This window comes from Salmo trutta, chromosome 26, assembly GCF_901001165.1.
Source record: "Salmo trutta chromosome 26, fSalTru1.1, whole genome shotgun sequence".
In the NCBI taxonomy this organism is placed as follows: Eukaryota; Metazoa; Chordata; class Actinopteri; order Salmoniformes; family Salmonidae; genus Salmo; species Salmo trutta.
In genome coordinates, this window is record NC_042982.1 from 43,297,398 (window position 1) to 43,318,079 (window position 20,682).

Genomic DNA, 20,682 nt, shown 5'->3' on the forward strand with positions numbered 1-20,682 from the left:
AACACAGATTAAACTACAAAAACCAGGAGCTTTTCAAAAGCCTCGTTAAAGAAGGGCAGGGATTGGTAGACGGGTTACAATATCAAATCAGACACTGAATATATCTTTTAGCATGGTCAAGCAAATAATTATGCTGTGGATGATCGATTAAACCACCAGGACATATCAAAGATGCAGTCGTCCTTCTGAACTGAAAGACAGGAAGGAAACTGCTTAGGGAAGTCACCGCGAGGCCATTGGTGATTTAAAAAAAAAAAAAAATTAAAAATGCAAAGTTGAATGGCAGAAAACTGAGGATGGATCAAAAACATTGTAGTGTCTCCACAATACTATCCTAAATGACAGAGTGAAACGAAGGAAAATAATACCAAACAAAAGGGTGCTTCACTAGTTAACAACTTCTACTCTGAACACAAATGATAAATTATTCCCTATACAGTGACCGGGGCCCATTTGGATCCGGCTGAATGACTCACATGGTAAGAGGAGGCCACTGTACTGCCAGTAGGTCTGTAGACTAGCCTAAACACAGCACCCAGAGACTGCTACAGAGACTAGCCTAAACACAGCACCCAGAGTCTGCTACAGAGACTAGCCTAAACACAGCACCCAGAGTCTGCTACAGAGACTAGCCTAAACACAGCACCCAGAGTCTGCTACAGAGACTAGCCTAAACACAGCACCCAGAGTCTGCTACAGAGACTAGCCTAAACACAGCACCCAGAGTCTGCTACACAGCACCTAGAGTCTGTTACAGAGACTAACCTAAACCCAGCACCCAGAGACTGCTACAGAGACTAGCCTAAACACAGCACCCAGAGTCTGCTACAGAGACTAGCCTAAACACAGCACCCAGAGACTGCTACAGAGACTAGCCTAAACACAGCACCCAGAGTCTGCTACAGAGACTAGCCTAAACACAGCACCCAGAGTCTGCTACAGAGACTAGCCTAAACACAGCACCCAGAGTCTGCTACAGAGACTAGCCTAAACACAGCACCCAGAGTCTGCTACAGAGACTAGCCTAAACACAGCACCCAGAGTCTGCTACACAGCACCTAGAGTCTGTTACAGAGACTAACCTAAACCCAGCACCCAGAGTCTGCTACAGAGACTAGCCTAAACACAGCACCCAGAGTCTGCTACAGAGACTAGCCTAAACACAGCACCCAGAGACTGTTACAGAGACTAGCCTAAACACAGCACCCAGAGACTGCTACAGAGACTAGCCTAAACACAGCACCCAGAGTCTGCTACAGAGACTAGCCTAAACACAGCACCCAGAGTCTGCTACAGAGACTAGCCTAAACACAGCACCCAGAGTCTGCTACAGAGACTAGCCTAAACACAGCACCCAGAGTCTGCTACAGAGACTAGCCTAAACACAGCACCCAGAGTCTGCTACAGAGACTAGCCGAAACACAGCACCCAGAGTCTGCTACAGAGACTAGCCTAAACCCAGCACCCAGAGTCTGCTACAGAGACTAGCCTAAACCCAGCACCCAGAGTCTGCTACAGAGACTAGCCTAAACCCAGCACCCAGAGTCTGCTACAGAGACTAGCCTAAACACAGCACCCAGAGTCTGCTACAGAGACTAGCCTAAACACAGCACCCAGAGTCTGCTACAGAGACTAGCCTAAACACAGCACCCAGAGTCTGCTACAGAGACTAGCCTAAACACAGCACCCAGAGTCTGCTACAGAGACTAGCCTAAACACAGCACCCAGAGTCTGCTACAGAGACTAGCCTAAACACAGCACCCAGAGTCTGCTACAGAGACTAGCCTAAACACAGCACCCAGAGTCTGCTACAGAGACTAGCCTAAACACAGCACCCAGTCTGCTACAGAGACTAGCCTAAACACAGCACCCAGTCTGCTACAGAGACTAGCCTAAACACAGCACCCAGAGTCTGCTACAGAGACTAGCCTAAACCCAGCACCCAGAGTCTGCTACAGAGACTAGCCTAAACCCAGCACCCAGAGTCTGCTACAGAGACTAGCCTAAACACAGCACCCAGTCTGCTACAGAGACTAGCCTAAACCCAGCACCCAGAGTCTGCTACAGAGACTAGCCTAAACCCAGCACCCAGAGTCTGCTACAGAGACTAGCCTAAACCCAGCACCCAGAGTCTGCTACAGAGACTAGCCTAAACACAGCACCCAGACTGCTACAGAGACTAGCCTAAACACAGCACCCAGAGTCTGCTACAGAGACTAGCCTAAACACAGCACCCAGAGTCTGCTACAGAGACTAGCCTAAACACAGCACCCAGAGTCTGCTACAGAGACTAGCCTAAACACAGCACCCAGAGTCTGCTACAGAGACTAGCCTAAACACAGCACCCAGTCTGCTACAGAGACTAGCCTAAACACAGCACCCAGAGTCTGCTACAGAGACTAGCCTAAACACAGCACCCAGAGTCTGCTACAGAGACTAGCCTAAACACAGCACCCAGAGTCTGCTACAGAGACTAGCCTAAACACAGCACCCAGAGTCTGTTACAGAGACTAGCCTAAACACAGCACCCAGAGTCTGCTACAGAGACTAGCCTAAACACAGCACCCAGAGTCTGCTACAGAGACTAGCCTAAACACAGCACCCAGAGTCTGCTACAGAGACTAGCCTAAACACAGCACCCAGAGTCTGCTACAGAGACTAGCCTAAACACAGCACCCAGAGTCTGCTACAGAGACTAGCCTAAACACAGCACCCAGAGTCTGCTACAGAGACTAGCCTAAACACAGCACCCAGAGTCTGCTACAGAGACTAGCCTAAACACAGCACCCAGAGTCTGCTACAGAGACCAGCCTAAACACAGCACCCCAGAGTCTGCTACAGAGACTAGCCTAAACACAGCACCCCAGAGTCTGCTACAAAGACTAGCCTAAACACAGCACCCAGAGTCTGCTACAGAGACTAGCCTAAACACAGCACCCAGAGTCTGTTACAGAGACTAGCCTAAACACAGCACCCCAGAGTCTGTTACAGAGACTAGCCTAAACACAGCACCCAGAGTCTGCTACAGAGACTAGCCTAAACCCAGCACCCAGAGTCTGTTACAGAGACTAGCCTAAACCCAGCACCCAGAGTCTGCTACAGAGACTAGCCTAAACACAGCACCCAGTCTGCTACAGAGACTAGCCTAAACACAGCACCCAGTCTGCTACAGAGACTAGCCTAAACACAGCACCCAGAGTCTGCTATAGAGACTAACCTAAACACAGCACCCAGTCTGCTACAGAGACTAGCCTAAACACAGCACCCAGAGTCTGCTACACAGCACCTAGAGTCTGTTACAGAGACTAACCTAAACCCAGCACCCAGAGTCTGCTACAGAGACTAGCCTAAACACAGCACCCAGAGTCTGCTACAGAGACTAGCCTAAACACAGCACCCAGAGTCTGCTACAGAGACTAGCCTAAACACAGCACCCCAGAGTCTGCTACAGAGACTAGCCTAAACACAGCACCCAGAGTCTGCTACAGAGACTAGCCTAAACACAGCACCCAGAGTCTGCTACAGAGACTAGCCTAAACACAGCACCCAGAGTCTGCTACAGAGACTAGCCTAAACACAGCACCCCAGAGTCTGCTACAGAGACTAGCCTAAACCCAGCACCCAGAGTCTGCTACAGAGACTAGCCTAAACACAGCACCCCAGAGTCTGCTACAGAGACTAGCCTAAACACAGCACCCAGAGTCTGCTAAAGAGACTAACCTAAACACAGCACCCCAGAGTCTACTACAGAGACTAGCCTAAAACACAGCACCCAGAGAATTCACACAATGATGATGCCTGTGATTCTATTAAAAACTGGGTATGTTGAAATTGTTGTGTTTATATGTTTTTGTTCAGTATAAAATTCCCTATACTTCTGATACATCAAGTATTCAGTAGAAGACAGTGGTTGATATTAGTGCAATAAAAATATTGTTAAATTATGATTCATAACATTTGACTAGTGGATTGTATCTGTGGAAACATCACGGAGACAAACATCTTTACGTTATAATATATATATATATATATATATATATATATATATATATATATATATATATATATATATTCAGTCAATGGTTATAACCATAGTCATAAAACTATACTGATGCTACAATGTTGCCTCTGATGAACAACATCACAGGTCTGCAGCAGAAGTGTTACCATTTATCTACTAGCCAGAACCATATGGTTTTGACTATGGCTCTGAATGTAGCTAACACACACACACACACACACACACACACACACACACACACACACACACACACACACACACACACACACACACACCTGTGTGATCAGTGAAACCTGAGGAAGGAGGGATGGATGGTGAAACACTATGGTAGCTAGTCTGCTACCTGGTCAGCCACGGGCACCAAAGGGTAACAGTTAGAGACATAGCTAACATGACTATATGTATTGCTTTGTAATTGTAACAATATAATAGTATGACCACGTCGAGCAGAATATGTGGTATTGTTAGGAAGGCTATAACAGGCGAACGAAAAGCATACCATTACCAACCAGGTTAGCCTGGGTGTCTGGCATACCATTACCAACCAGGTTAGCCTGGGTGTCTGGCATACCATTACCAACCAGGCTAGCCTGGGTGTCTGGCATACCATTACCAACCAGGTTAGCCTGGGTGTCTGGCATACCATTACCAACCAGGCTAGCCTGGGTGTCTGGCATACCATTACCAACCCGGTTAGCCTGGGTGTCTGGCATACCATTACCAACCCGGGTGTCTGGCATACCATTACCAACCCGGTTAGCCTGGGTGTCTGGCATACCATTACCAACCCGGTTAGCCTGGGTGTCTGGTATACCATTAGAAAACCGGTTAGCCTGGGTGTCTGGTATACCATTAGCAACCAGGTTAGCCTGGGTGTCTGGTATACCATTACCAACCAGGTTAGCCTGGGTGTCTGGCATACCATTAGCAGCCTGGGTGTCTGGCATACCATTACCAACCAGGTTAGCCTGGGTGTCTGGCATACCATTAGCAGCCTGGGTGTCTGGCATACCATTACCAACCAGGTTAGCCTGGGTGTCTGGCATACCATTAGCAGCCTGGGTGTCTGGCATACCATTAGCAACCCGGCTAGCCTGGGTGTCTGGCATACCATTAGCAGCCTGGGTGTCTGGCATACCATTAGCAACCCGGCTAGCCTGGGTATCTAGCATACCATTAGCAACCCGGCTAGCCTGGGTGTCTGGTCGCTGCGACAGTTCAGGACACAGCGAGCTTTCATGCGACCGCTATGCTGCGGTTCTCTCAAATGTCACTCAGTGAATGTACTAGAAGGCCCCTGTAGGATGTGAACTAATATGTATCTATCTGGTGTTTCTGGTGTTATTACGAATAGACATGTATACCAGCTCGAGCCTGACGGTTGTGCACGGTATAGCGACGGGCTTTAGCTGTGAGCTGTGCAGCATCTTAACGCTGAAAAAGCCTTTTTACCTCCTCCTGAAGTCCTTTTCGTACTGTTTGAGGTACGGATCCATCTGAAGAAGGGAGTTGAACTCAGGAATTGTAACATTATCCCATGTGTCGGCCATGGTCCCTACAGTCGAAAGCAATCGAGCACCGAGTGTCGCATCTGGTAGAACACAACTGACGGTCACTGACGGTCACGGCTGAGCCTTTGTACGTGCAAGAAAGGCTTCAGAGACAACAGCGAATCAGAGTCATTCTAATCCGCCCCAGCCTATCACAATAGGAACTTTATCACCCTATCCACTCCAGTAAAATCCCCCAAAACAGTCTGATGCTTGATGAGAGGCGGTGTGTCTCTTTAAGATGACAGCGGAAGCGTTTTGGAAGTAGGAAGAAGGGAGATCACAGTCACATTCTTGTAGTCTTTAAAACACTGCGCTGAAAATCAACCCCAATGTCAAACATTATGAGGGCAGAGCAATAGCCTATGTGGAATAGGATTGTTTGTTACAATGTTGCAACTCGATAGGCTGCAATGCATTGCTACAATGTTGCAACCATAGATAGATATTAAGATACAAAAATATCATTGTTACAATCTTAGCCTACAACGTGATATAAACTACTTCATTCGTCTCGCTCAAAAATGAGATAGCGATATGTATTAGTGAACAGAGACAGTTGAAGTAGCCTTGCTAAATATACTGTGTGTTTATAGTTTATTGTGAAATTGCTCTTTGAAATCCCATCTTGGCTAGTTCATACAAACACATTGATTTGGACAAAGTGTGTTCATGGTTTTTTCACGTGACGTTTTTTCCCCCCAGCCCAAATGGCACCCTATTCCCTATTTGGTGCACTACTTTTGACCGGGCTTGGTCAAAAGTAGTGCACTATATATAGGATAGGGTGCCATTTGGGAATGGATTGGTGGAGCAATCCACCCGCTGTGGCCTGAATTACACAACCCAATGTGTTCATATCATGGCTTTGAGGTCGTTTTTTTCCCCCAACGCAGGACTGTAAGGCCAATGACTGAAGCTTGATCTGTTTGCCAACAACATGTAGGTATTTTAAGGAGTCAAGCCCCTTATCATAGTAGATAAAGCAAGATGTTGTAACATACAGCGCATTCGGAAAGTATTCAGACCCCTTCACTTTATTTTTCATTTTGTAACGTTAGACGTATTCTAAAATGTATTAAATTATTATTTTCCCTCATCAATCTATACACAATAACCCCATAATGAAGACATTTTTGCAAATGTATTAGAAATAAAACAGAAATACTTTATTTACATAAGTATTCAGACCCTTTGCTATGAGACTCAAAATTGAACTCAGGTGCATCCTGTTTCCATTGATCATCCTTTGAGATGTTTCTACAACTTGATTGGAGTCCATCTGTGGTAAATTAAATTGATTGGACATGATTTGGAAAGATACTCACCTGTCAATATAAGGTCCCACAGTTGACAGTGTATTTCAGAGCAAAAACCAAGACATGAGGTCGAAGGAATTGTCCGTAGAGCTCCGAGACAGGATTGTCGTGGCCCAGATCTGGGGAAGGGTACCAAAACATTTATACAGCATTGAAGGTCCCCAAGAACACAGTGGCCTCTATCATTCTTAAATGGAAGAATTTTGGAACCACCAAGACTCTTCCTAGAGTTGGCCATCCGGCAAAACTGCACAATCGGGGGAGAAGGGCCTTGGTCAGGGAGGGGACCAAGAACGCGATTATCACTCTGACAGAGCTACATAGTTCCTCTGTGGAGATGGGAGAACCTTTCAGAAGGACAACCATCTGTGCAGCACTCCACCAATCAGGCCTTCTTGGTAGAGTGAACAGACGAAAGCCACTCCTCAGTAAAAGGCACATGACAGCCCGCCATGGAGTTTGCCAAAAGGCACCTAAAGACTCTCAGACCATGAGAAACAAGATTCTCTGGTCTTAAGAAACCAAGATCGATCTTTTTGGCCTGAATGCCAAGCGTCATGTCTGGAGGAAACCTGGCACCATCCCTACGGTGAAGCATGGTGGTGGCAGCATCATGCTGTAGGGATGTTTTTCAGCGGTAGGGACTGGGAGACTAGTCAGGATTGAGGGAAAGATGAACAGAGCAAAGAACAGAGAGATCCTTGATGAAAACCTGCTCCAGAGCACTCAGGACATCAGACTGGGGGTGAAGGTTCTCCTTCCAACAGGACAATGACCCTAAGCACACAGCCAAGACAACGCAGGAGTGGCTTTAGGACAAGTCTCTGAATGTCCTTGACTAGCCCAGCCAGAGCCCGGACTTGAACCTGATCAAACATCTCTGGAGAGACCTGAAAATAGCTGTGCAACGATGCTCTCCATCCAATCTGACAGAGCTTGAGAGAATCTGCAGAGAAGAATTGGAGAAACTCCCCAAATACAGGTATGCCAAGCTTGTAGTGTCATACCCAAGAAGACTCGGATGTAATCACTGCCAAAGGTGCTTCAACAAAGTACTGAGTAAAGGGTCTGAATACTTATGTAAATGTCATATTACAATTTATTTATTTGTAGTAAATTTGCTAAATTTCTAAACCAGTTTTTGCTTTGTCATTATTGTGCGTAGTTTGATGAGGGGGGGGAAAAACAATTTTAATCCATTTTAGATTAGGGCTGTAACGTAACAAAATGTGGAAAAAGTCAAGGGGTCTGAATACTTTTCGAATACACTGTAGGATGACTTAGTAATAGACCATGTGTCAGGCTACTTATTCCATCCTTATAAAACTATATAATATAATTGGGTACACATTAGGCAAATATATTGTAATGAATTATATGTAGGCCCTCAAAGTTCTACAGCTGCGCCATTGAGAGCATCTTGACTGGCTGTATGACTGCTTGATATGGCAATAGCACCGCCGTCGATTGCATGGCACTACAGAGGGTGGTGCGGACAGTCATCCAGGACCTCTATCAGGTGGTGTGAAAGGAAGGACCGGGTTCTCTCTACTCCCGCACGGCAAAAGGTACCGGTGTATCAAGTCTGACACCAACAGGCTCCTTAAAAGCTTCTATCCCCAGACATAACAATCACGACTTCAAAACCGAACCCAGACCTACCAATCACCACTTCAAAACCCAGGACTGTTTCCTCTGCTTCTATACACTAATAATTAATGGTTGCATCCCAAACGGCATCATTCTCCCTATTTAGTGTGTGATAGGGTGCCTAGACTGCATCTGTACACTAGTAGTAATTAATGTAATTTAGTATTCATGCAGTAGATGTGATTTGTTTAATCAGGGGAGCTGTAACTTCTCTCCGCAGCACTAATTGCTGTTGACTAAGGAAGTTCTCTATGTGAAAGAAGAGAAACGTATGAATAAATTATGGAGGTTGGCTGTTGCTGTTCCCTGGTTCTGTTTGGGGTTGTAGGGGGTTTGGTTACTTCCACACTCTGAATGTTCAATCTACCATCATGAAGAGGAGAAGACTAGTGGGACTTTTTTCTCTCTCGGTAAACATCTACAGAGCTATAGTCCCTTATTGCTTCAGGGCAGAAGGAGGAAGTTCTGGTGAGAAGAGTCTGAGATAAAAGCCTCTGAAAAACCAAGTGGGAGAGAGAGAGAGAGAGAGAGAGAGAAAGAGTGGGGGTAAACAGAAAGGGTGAGAGAGTGGGGTGTACAGAGAGGGTGAGCGAAATAGAGAAGGGGGGAGAGAGAGAATACAATCTAATTAGAAACTCATACACTTAAGATTGGATGTTTTTAGTTGATGTATCATCTAATAAAAACAGAGATGTTTTCAGTTGATAATATAATCTAATAGAAACAGAGATCATTTCAGTTGATAATATAATCTAATAGAAACAGAGATCATTTCAGTTGATAATATAATCTAATAGAAACAGAGATCATTTCAGTTGATAATATAATCTAATAGAAACAGAGATCATTTCAGTTGATAATATAATCTAATAGAAACAGAGATCATTTCAGTTGATAATATAATCTAATAGAAACAGAGATCATTTCAGTTGATAATGTCATCTAATAGAAACAGAGATGTTTTCAGTTGATAATGTAATCTAATAGAAACAGAGATCATTTCAGTCGATAATATAATATAATAGAAACAGAGATCATTTCAGTTGATAATGTAATTTGCCATGAAAAAGAGAAATATAGTGATTCTTCTCAGTGAATTTTAGATATGAATATTTTAATGGTCACGACCCAACATGGGAGTGGGTTTAGATTCTTCCTAGTGCTGTTATCAGGGACCGTATGTATTGAGCGTAATCGTAAGTGTGCTGATTTATGATCAGTTTTGTCCTTTAGATCACAATGAATAAGATAACATGAACTCCTACTATAAGACACTAGATACAAACGGTCCCTTAACGGTCCCTTAACGGTCCCTGCCTTCCCTGTAGCTCAGTTGGTAGAGCATGGTGTTTGCAACACCAGGGTTGTGGGTTCGATTCCCACGGGGGGCCAGCACAGGAAAAAAATGTATGATATGTATGAAATGTATGCATTCACTACTGTAAGTCGCTCTGGATAAGAGCGTCTGCTAAATGACTAAAATAAAAATGTTAATATTTGAAATGGTCAGTGGACCACATGGTAGCCTAGTGTTGAACTCTGTGTGGACATCACTCTGCAGAGCCCTCTGTTGGGAATCAGTGGAACAGAAGCCCTGACCCGTCTCTTTACAATGAAAGTGTTTTATTTTAAATAACTTCTCAGTATATTTCTTAGATTAGTCAGGAGTTAATACATCAGATTGGTAATCAAAAATGACATTGTCAATTGCACTACAATATCAGTAAATATATTATTATAGAGGTATTATACATTTATTTCTATATCAATTTCTTATGTCCTATGTTCTTAGTGTGAAATGAAGCTATTTAAACAAATATATATTATGTTGAGGAGCGATGTTTGAGCCCAACTCCTGTAGCTAGAACAGAGAATCTCCAGCTAGAACAGAGAATCTCCAGCTAGAACAGAGAATCTCCAGCTAGAACAGATAATCTCCAGCTAGAACAGAGAATCTCCAGCTAGAACAGATAATCTCCAACTAGAACAGAGAATCTCCAGCTAGAACAGAGAATCTCCAGCTAGAACATAGAATCTCCAGCTATAACAGAGAATCTCCAGCTATAACAGAGAATCTCTAGCTAGAACAGAGAATCTCCAGCTAGAACAGAGAATCTCCAGCTAGAGCATAGAATCTCCAGTTAGAACAGAGAATCTCCAGCTAGAACAGAGAATCTCCAGCTAGAACAGAGAATCTCCAACTAGAACAGAGAATCTCCAGCTAGAACAGAGAATCTCCAGCTAGAACAGAGAATCTCCAGCTAGAACAGAGAATCTCCAGCTAGAACAGAGAATCTCCAGCTAGAACAGAGAATCTCCAGCTAGAACAGATAATCTCCAGCTAGAACAGAGAATCTCCAGCTAGAACAGATAATCTCCAACTAGAACAGAGAATCTCCAGCTAGAACAGAGAATCTCCAGCTAGAACATAGAATCTCCAGCTATAACAGAGAATCTCCAGCTATAACAGAGAATCTCTAGCTAGAACAGAGAATCTCCAGCTAGAACAGAGAATCTCCAGCTAGAGCATAGAATCTCCAGTTAGAACAGAGAATCTCCAGCTAGAACAGAGAATCTCCAGCTAGAACAGAGAATCTCCAACTAGAACAGAGAATCTCCAGCTAGAACAGAGAATCTCCAGCTAGAACAGAGAATCTCCAGCTAGAACAGAGAATCTCCAGCTAGAACAGAGAATCTCCAACTAGAACAGAGAATCTCCAGCTAGAACAGAGAATCTCCAACTAGAACAGAGAATCTCCAGCTAGAACAGAGAATCTCCAGCTATAAGAGAGAATCTCCAGCTAGAACAGAGAATCTCCAACTAGAACAGAGAATCTCCAGCTAGAACAGAGAATCTCCAACTAGAACAGAGAATATCCAGCTATAAGAGAGAATCTCCAGCTAGAACAGAGAATCTCCAGCTAGAACAGAGAATCTCCAGCTAGAACAGAGAATCTCCAACTAGAACAGAGAATCTCCAGCTAGAACAGAGAATCTCCAACTAGAACAGAGAATCTCCAGCTAGAACAGAGAATCTCCAGCTATAAGAGAGAATCTCCAGCTAGAACAGAGAATCTCCAGCTAGAACAGAGAATCTCCAGCTAGAACAGAGAATCTCCAACTAGAACAGAGAATCTCCAGCTCGAACAGAGAATCTCCAGCTAGAACAGAGAATCTCCAGCTAGAACAGAGAATCTCCAGCTAGAACATAGAATCTCCAGCTAGAACAGAGAATATCCAGCTATAACAGAGAATCTCCAACTAGAACAGAGAATCTCCAGCTAGAACAGAGAATCTCCAGCTAGAACAGAGAATCTCCAACTAGAACAGAGAATTTCCAGCTAGAACAGAGAATCTCCAGCTAGAACAGAGAATCTCCAACTAGAACAGAGAATCTCCAGCTATAAGAGAGAATCTCCAGCTAGAACAGAGAATCTCCAGCTAGAACAGAGAATCTCCAGCTAGAACATAGAATCTCCAGTTAGAACAGAGGACTTCCATTCCATATCACACCCTTCCAAATCACATATCTCTTATATAGTGCTAAAGTGGACTACTTTTGACAAAGATCAAACGTAGTGCACTATATAGGGAATAAGGTGACATTTGGGATACAGAAGAGAACTCCAGCGCTGAGCTGCATTGATCTCTGAGGTCAGGAGACAGGATCATTAGCCGCTCTGTCCTGTCTCTGATGGCTACACAGTAGCTCTCTGTTGCTTTGTCCTCGACCCAGCTTCTCCTCTGATCTGGATGTGTTTTCAACAGGCTGTGTGTACTGTAGAGACACAGCTTCTTCTCTGATCTGGATGTGTTTTCAACAGGCTGTGTGTACTGTAGAGACCCAGCTTCTCCTCTGATCTGGATGTTTCAACAGGCTGTGTGTACTGTAGAGACCCAGCTTCTCCTCTGATCTGGATGTGTTTTCAACAGGCTGTGTGCACTGTCCTCGACCCAGCTTGTCTGATCTGGATGTGTTTTCAACAGGCTGTGTGTACTGCAGAGACATAGAAGAAACCTCACTACTAGACAATTACTGTAGAGCGGGTATAGGAATTTATTAAGCATACATGGAAAAACATGATCTGATCTGTGACGTTGATTTTTGTTTCTAGCAACGTGGTTATTCATTTCCCAGTACTGTCTGTGGTAAATACATAGACTCTTTTAAACCCCCTACTGTAACACTGAAGCAACTTTTTATTTTCTTATTCTGCTAAAACAAGTGAAAGGGGACAAACTATCTATACTTGCAAATTCAAAATGTATTTACAAATCAGTCACACCCACTACGTAATGCACTTTGTTTGACCATAGGCTCATGGGTAGTGGTCAAAACTAGTGTGCCATGTTCTCCCGAGTGGCACAGAGGTCTAAGGCACTGTATTGAAGTGATAGAGGCTTCGCTTCAGATCCGGGTTCGATCCCGGGAGGGGTGCTCTCCTCTTATCTATGAACATAGACAGGGCTCTAACTCCTCTAGCTCCAGAATGAAATAGGGTGCAGGCCAGGCAGCAGGCTGTTAGCCAGCCTGCCAGCTTAGTGGAGTCTGCCATTAGCACAGTCAGGGTAGTCAGCTCAGCTTTCCCCATTGAGACCGTGTCTGTGCCTCGATCTAGGTTGGGCAAAATTAAAAATGGCGGTGTTCGCTTTAGTAATCTCACTAGTATAAAGACCTCCTCCATTCCTGCCATTATTGAAAGAGATTGTGATACTTCACATCTCAAAATTGGGTTACTTAATGTTAGATCCCTCACTTCCAAGGCAGTTATAGTCAATGAACTAATCACTGATCATAATCTTGATGTGATTGGCCTGACTGAAACATGGCTTAAGCCTGATGAATTTACTGTGTTAAATGAGGCCTCACCTCCTGGTTACACTAGTGACCATACCCCCCGTGCATCCGGCAAAGGCGGAGGTGTTGCTAACATCTACGATAGCAAATTTCAATTTACAAAAAAAAAAACAATGACGTTTTCGTCTTTTGAGCTTCTAGTCATGAAATCTATGCAGCCTACTCACTCACTTTTTATAGCTACTGTTTACAGGCCTCCTGGGCCATATGCAGTGTTCCTCACTGAGTTCCCTGAATTCCTATCGGATCTTGTAGTCATAGCAGATAATATTCTAATTTTTGGTGACTTTAACATTCACATGGAAAAGTCCACAGACCCACTCCAAAAGGCTTTCGGAGCCATCATCGACTCAGTGGGTTTTGTCCAACATGTCTCTGGACCTACTCACTGCCACAGTCATACTCTGGAAATAGTTTTGTCCCATGGAATAAATGTTGTGGATCTTAATGTTTTTCCTCATAATCCTGGATTATCGGACCACCATTTTATTGCGTTTACAATTGCAACAAATAATCTGCTCAGACCCCAACCAAGGAGCATTAAAAGTTGTGCTATAAATTCTCAGACAACCCAAAGATTCCTTGATGCCCTTCCAGACTCCCTCTGCCTACCCAAGGACGTCAGAGGACAAAAATCAGTTAACCACCTAACCGAGGAACTCAATTTAACCTTGAACAATACCCTAGATGCAGTTGCACCCCTAAAAATTAAAAACATCTGTCATAAGAAACTAGCTCCCTGGTATACAGAAAATACACGAGCTCTGAAGCAAGCTTCCAGAAAATTGGAACGGAAATGGCGCCACACCAAACTGGAAGTCTTCCGACTAGCTTGGAAAGACAGTACCGTGCAGTATCGAAGAGCCCTCACTGCTGCTCGATCATCCTATTTTTCCAACTTAATTGAGGAAAATAAGAACAATCCGAACTTTCTTTTTGATACTGTCGCAAAGCTAACTAAAAAGCAGCATTCGCAAATGGAGGATGGCTTTCACTTCAGCAGTAATACATTTATGAACTTCTTTGAGGAAAAGATCATGATCATTAGAAAGCAAATTACGGACTCCTCTTTAAATCTGGGTATTCCTCCAAAGCTCCATTGTCCTGAGTCTGCACAACTCTGCCAGGACCTTGGCTCAAGGGAGATACTAAAGTGTTTTAGTACTATATCTCTTGACACAATGATGCAAATAATCATGGCCTCCAAACCCTCAAGCTACATACTGGACCCTATTCCAACTAAACTACTGAAAGAGCTGCTTCCTGTGCTTGGCCCTCCTATGTTGAACATAATATACGGCTCTCTATCCACCGGATGTGTACCAAGCTCACTAAAAGTGGCAGTAATAAAGCCTCTCTTGAAAAAGCCGAATCTTGACCCAGAAATTATAAAAAACTATCGGCCTATATCGAATCTTCCATTCCTCTCAAAAATTTTAGAAAAAGCTGTTGCACAGCAACTCACTGCCTTCCTGAAGACAAACAATGTATACGAAACGCTTCAGTCTGGTTTTAGACCCCATCATAGCACTGAGACTGCACTTGTGAAGGTGGTAAATGACCTTTTAATGACGTCAGACCGAGGCTCTGCATCTGTCCTCGTGCTCCTAGATCTTAGTGCCGCTTTTGATACCATCGATCACCACATTCTTTTGGAGAGATTGGAAACCCAAATTGGTCTACATGGACAAGTTCTGGCCTGGTTTAGATCTTATCTGTCGGAAAGATATCAGTTTGTCTCTGTGAATGGTTTGTCCTCTGACAAATCAATTGTAAATTTCGGTGTCCCTCAAGGTTCCGTTTTAGGACCACTATTGTTTTCACTATATATTTTACCTCTTGGGGATGTCATTCGAAAACATAATGTTAAATTTCACTGCTATGCGGATGACACACAGCTGTACATTTCAATGAAACATGGTGAAGCTCCAAAATTGCCCTCGCTAGAAGCCTGTGTTTCAGACATAAGGAAGTGGATGGCTGCAAACTTTCTACTTTTAAACTCGGACAAAACAGAGATGCTTGTTCTAGGTCCCAAGAAACAAAGAGATCTTCTGTTCAATCTGACAATTAATCTGGATGGTTGTACAGTCGTCTCAAATAAAACTGTGAAGGACCTCGGTGTTACTCTGGACCCTGATCTCTCTTTTGAAGAACATATCAAGACTGTTTCAAGGACAGCTTTTTTCCATCTACGTAGCATTGCAAAAATCAGAAACTTTCTGTCCAAAAATGACGCAGAAAAATTAATCCATGCTTTTGTTACTTCTAGGCTGGACTACTGCAATGCTCTACTTTCCGGCTACCCGGATAAAGCACTAAACAAACTTCAGTTAGTGCTAAATACGGCTGCTAGAATCCTGACTAGAACCCCAAAATTTGATCATATTACTCCAGTGCTAGCCTCCCTACACTGGCTTCCTGTTAAGGCAAGGGCTGATTTCAAGGTTTTACTGCTAACCTACAAAGCATTACATGGGCTTGCTCCTACCTATCTTTCCGATTTGGTCCTGCCGTACATACCTACACGTACGCTACGGTCACAAGACGCAGGCCTCCTAATTGTCCCTAGAATTTCTAAGCAAACGGCTGGAGGTAGGGCTTTCTCCTATAGAGCTCCATTTTTATGGAATAGTCTGCCTACCCATGTGAGAGACGCAGACTCAGTCTCAACCTTTAAGTCTTTACTGAAGGCTCATCTCTTCAGTAGGACCTATGATTAAGTGTAGTCTGGCCCAGGAGTGTGAAGGTGAACGGAAAGGCTGGAGCAACGCACCGCCCTTGCTGTCTCTGCCTTGCCGGTTGCCCTCTTTCCACTGGGATTCTCTGCCTCTAACCCTATTACAGGGGCTGAGTCACTGACTTACTGGTGTTCTTCCATGCCGTCCATGGGAGGGGTGCGTCACTTGAGTGGGTTGAGTCACTGACTTGGTCTTCCTGTCTGGGTTGGCGCCCCCCCCTTGGGTTGTGCCATGGCGGAGATTTTTGTGGGCTATACTCGGCCTTGTCTTCGGACGGTAAGTTGGTGGTTGTAGACATCCCTCTAGTGGTGTGGGGGCTGTGCTTTGGCAAAGTGGGTGGGGTTATATCCTGCCTGTTATCATCGGATGGGGCCACAGTGTCTTCTGATCCCTCCTGTCTCAGCCTCCAGTATTTATGCTGCAGTAGTTTATGTGCCGGGGGGCTAGGGTCAGTCTCTTTCATCTGGAGTATTCTCTTGTCTTATCCGGTGTCCTGTGTGAATTTAAATATGCTCTCTCTAATTCTCTCTTTCTCTCTTTCTTTCTTTCTCTCGGAGGACCTGAGCCCTAGGACCATGCCTCGGGACTACCTGGCATGATGACTCCTTGCTGTCCCCAGTCCACCTGGCCATGCTGCTGCTCCAGTTTCAACTGTTCTGCCTGTGGCTACGGAACCCTGACCTGTTCACCGGACGTGCTTGTTGCACCCTCGACAACTACAATGATTATTATTATTTGACCATGCTGGTCATTTATGAACATTTTAACATCTTGACCATGTTCTGTTATAATATCCACCCGGCACAGCCAGAAGAGGACTGGCCACCCCTCATAGCCTGGTTCCTCTCTAGGTTTCTTCCTAGGTTTTTGGCCTTTCTAGGGAGTTTTTCCTAGGGAGTTTTTCCTAGCCACCGTGCCTCTTTCACATGCATTGCTTGCTGTTTGGGGTTTTAGGCTGGGTTTCTGTACAGCACTTTGAGATTTCAGCTGATATACGAAGGGCTATATAAATAAATTTGATTTGATTTGATTTGATTTGATTTGTTTGCAGCAAACTCATGGGTTTCCCGGCCAAGACCCGGGAAACCCATGAGTGGTGGTGGAAAAAGTGCCCAAGTACTTGACTAAAAGTGTAGATACTTTAATAAAGTTACTCAAGTAAAAGTGAAAGTCACCCAGTAAAATACTACTTGAGTAAAAGTCTAAAAGTATTTGGTTTTAAATAGACTTAAGTATATGTAATTGCTAAAATATTCTTAAGTATCAAAAGTATAAGTAAAAGTATTAATTATTTAAAATTCTTTATCTTAAGCAAAGCAGACAGCACCATTTTCTTGTTTTTAAAATGTACGGATAGCCAGGGGCACACTCCAACACCCAGACATTATTTACAAAAGATACAAGTGTGTTTAGTGAGTCTGCTAGATCAGAGGCAGTAGGGATGACCAGGGATGTTATCTTGATAAGTACATGAATTGGACCATTTTCTGTCCTGCTAAAGCATTCAAAATGTAACGAGTACTTTTGGGTGTCAGGGAAAATGTATGTACTGAAAATATTTTCTATAGGAATGTAGTGAAGTAAAAGTAAAAGTTGTCAAAAATATAAATAGTAAAGTACAGATACCCAAAAATACTACTTAAGTAGTACTTTAAAGTATTTTTACTTAAGTACTTTACACCACTGCCCATGAGGCGGCGCACAATTGGCACAGCGTCGTCTGGGTTAGGGGAGGGTTTGGCCGGCCCGGGATGTCCTTGTCCAATCGCACTCTAGCGACTCCTGTGGCGGGCCGGGCGCAGTGCACGCTGACACGGTCGCCAGTTGGACGGTGTTTCCTCCGACATGTTGGTGCGGCTGGCTTCCGGGTTAAGTGAGCTGTGTGTCAAGAAGCAGTGCGGCTTGGCAGGGTCGTGTTTCTGAGGACCTATGGCTCTCGACCTTCGCCTCTCCCGAGTTCGTATGGGAGTTGCAGCGATGGGACAAGACTGTAATTACCAATTTCCCCTTCTGTCTGGTACCATTAGAGACATTACCATCCGGTACCATTAGAGACATTACCATCCCCTTCCGTCTGGTACCATTAGAGACATTACCATCCCCTTCCGTCTGGTACCATTAGAGACATTACCATCCGGTACCATTAGAGACATTACCATCCCCTTCCATCCGGTACCATTAGAGACATTACCATCCGGTACCATTAGAGACATTACCATCCGGTACCATTAAAGACATTACCATCCCCTTCCATCCGGTACCATTAGAGACATTACCATCTGGTACCATTAGAGACATTACCATCCGGTACCATTAGAGACATTACCATCCGGTACCATTAGAGACATTACAATCCGGTACCATTAGAGACATTACCATCTGGTACCATTAGAGGCATTACCATCTCCTTCCGTCTGGTACCATTAGAGACATTACCATCCGGTACCATTAGAGACATTACCATCCTCTTCCATCTGGTACCATTAGAGACATTACCATCCGGTACCATTAGAGACATTACCATCTCCTTCCGTCTGGTACCATTAGAGACATTACCATCTGGTACCATTAGAGACATTACCATCCGGTACCATTAGAGACATTACCATCCCCTTCCATCCGGTACCATTAGAGGCATTACCATCTGGTACCATTAGAGACATTACCATCCCCTTCCGTCTGGTACCATTAGAGGCATTACCATCTGGTACCATTAGAGACATTACCATCTCCTTCCGTCTGGTACCATTAGAGACATTACCATCTGGTACCATTAGAGGCATTACCATCTGGTACCATTAGAGACATTACCATCTGGTACCATTAGAGACATTACCATCTGGTACCATTAGAGACATTACCATCCCCTTCCGTCAGAGGCATATTCTCTAAAACGTATCTCTAAACCTGTGTCATCTGAAACCATGATCCTCTCTGCGTAATAAGATCCTACATACACAGAACATGAATGTAATGTCGATTTGCAGAAAGAAGTGTTGAGTCCCAGACCTGTCGGGGGAAGAGGAAAGTTGCGGTTCCTATTTGCTTGGGCATTATTCTGCTTGGCTGAGCATGACGTCTTTCACTGCGCAGGCAGGCAGGGAGACACTGAGCCGTGACGTGTGGTTCAGCTGGCTCCCATGCTTCAGTCCCAGGAGGAAGTGAACAAGAGAGAAAACACCTGGTGACTTCTGTTCTGCATCTACTCAGGAGCAGCTGACCGGTCTGAGACAAGGCTGGGCTGGGGGTCCATGAGGCTGGGCTGGGGATCCATGAGGCTGGGCTGGGGATCCATGAGGCTGGGGGTACATGAGGCTGGGCTGGGGTCCATGAGGCTGGGCTGGGGGTCCCTGAGGCTGGGGGTACATGAGGCTGGGCTGGGGTCCATGAGGCTGGGTTGGGGGTCCCTGAGGCTGGGGGTACATGAGGCTGGGCTGGGGGTCCATGAGGCTGGGCTGGGGGTCCATGAGCCTGGGGGTCCATGAGGCTGGGCTGGGGTCCATGAGGCTGGGCTGGGAGTCCATGAGGCTGGGCTGGGGTCCATGAGGCTGGGCTGGGGGTCCATGAGGCTGGGCTGGGGGTCCATGAGGCTGGGAGACAATGAAGCTGGGCTGGGGGTCCATGAGGCTGGGCTGGGGTCCATGAGGCTGGGCTGGGGGTCCATGAGGCTGGGCTGGGGGGCCATGAGGCTGGGCTGGGGGGCCATGAGGCTGGGAGTCCATGAGGCTGGGCTGGGAGTCCATGAGGCTGGGCTGGGGGTCCATGAGGCTGGGCTGGGGGTCCACGAGGCTGGGTTGGGGGTCCATGAGGCTGGGCTGGGGGTCCATGAGTCTGGGCTGGGAGTCCATGAGGCTGGGCTGGGGGTCCATGAGGCTGGGCTGGGAGTCCATGAGACTGGGAGTCCATGAGGCTGGGCTGGGGTCCATGAGACTGGGCTGGGGGTCCATGAGGCTGGGCTGGGGGTCCATGAGGCTGGGCTGGGGGTCCATGAGGCTGGGCTGGGGTCCATGAGGCTGGGCTGGGGGTCCATGAGGCTGGGCTGGGGTCCATGAGGCTGGGCTGGGGGTCCATGAGGCTGGGCTGGGCGTCCATGAGGCTGGGAGTCCATGAGGCTGGGCTGGGGGTCCATCAGGCTGAGCTGGGAGTCCATGAGCCTGGGCTGGGGGGTCCATGAGGCTGGGCTGGGGGTCCATGAGACTGTCATATGGAGGGCTGGGGGTCCATGAAGCTGGGCTGGGGGTCCATGAGGCTGGGGGTCTATGAGACTGGGCTGGGGGTCCATGAGGCTGGGCTGGGGGTCCATGAGGCTGGGCTGGGGGTCCATGAGGCTGGGCTGGGGGTCCACGAGGCTGTCATATGGAGGGCTGGGTGTCAATGCAGTGTTCAGTTCGGTCAATTCAGGAAGTTAATTTACATTTATGAATTGAAAATTGTCTGCCGCTGTTTTCTACTAGGATTTGTCAATTAATTGATTACAATGTAATTTAACTTGTTACTGAATTGGTATGAATTCAAAAATGAATTGACCACCAAGCCTGCATTT

At 45.6% G+C, this 20,682-nt stretch overlaps 2 protein-coding genes across 2 annotated transcripts in view; both read right to left on the reverse strand.

Annotated features, from left to right (window-relative positions):
- The window catches only part of LOC115163810 (1,4-alpha-glucan-branching enzyme), a gene marked incomplete in the record, with an annotated part of 295,489 nt that extends 289,488 nt beyond the window's left edge, over positions 1–6,001 (reverse strand). The window contains 1 exon segment of the mRNA XM_029715993.1: positions 5,474–6,001. Coding sequence (XP_029571853.1) covers positions 5,474–5,571 — 98 coding nt within the window.
- Positions 6,002–19,341: 13,340 nt separating this feature from the next.
- LOC115163932 (vegetative cell wall protein gp1-like) lies at positions 19,342–20,442 on the reverse strand. The gene is made up of 3 exons (XM_029716125.1): positions 20,200–20,442; positions 19,822–20,095; positions 19,342–19,631 (listed from the first exon to the last, which is right to left on the reverse strand). Exons 1-3 carry the CDS (start codon positions 20,440–20,442, stop codon positions 19,342–19,344), a joined length of 807 nt encoding a protein of 268 aa, XP_029571985.1.
- Positions 20,443–20,682: the final 240 nt, after the last annotated feature.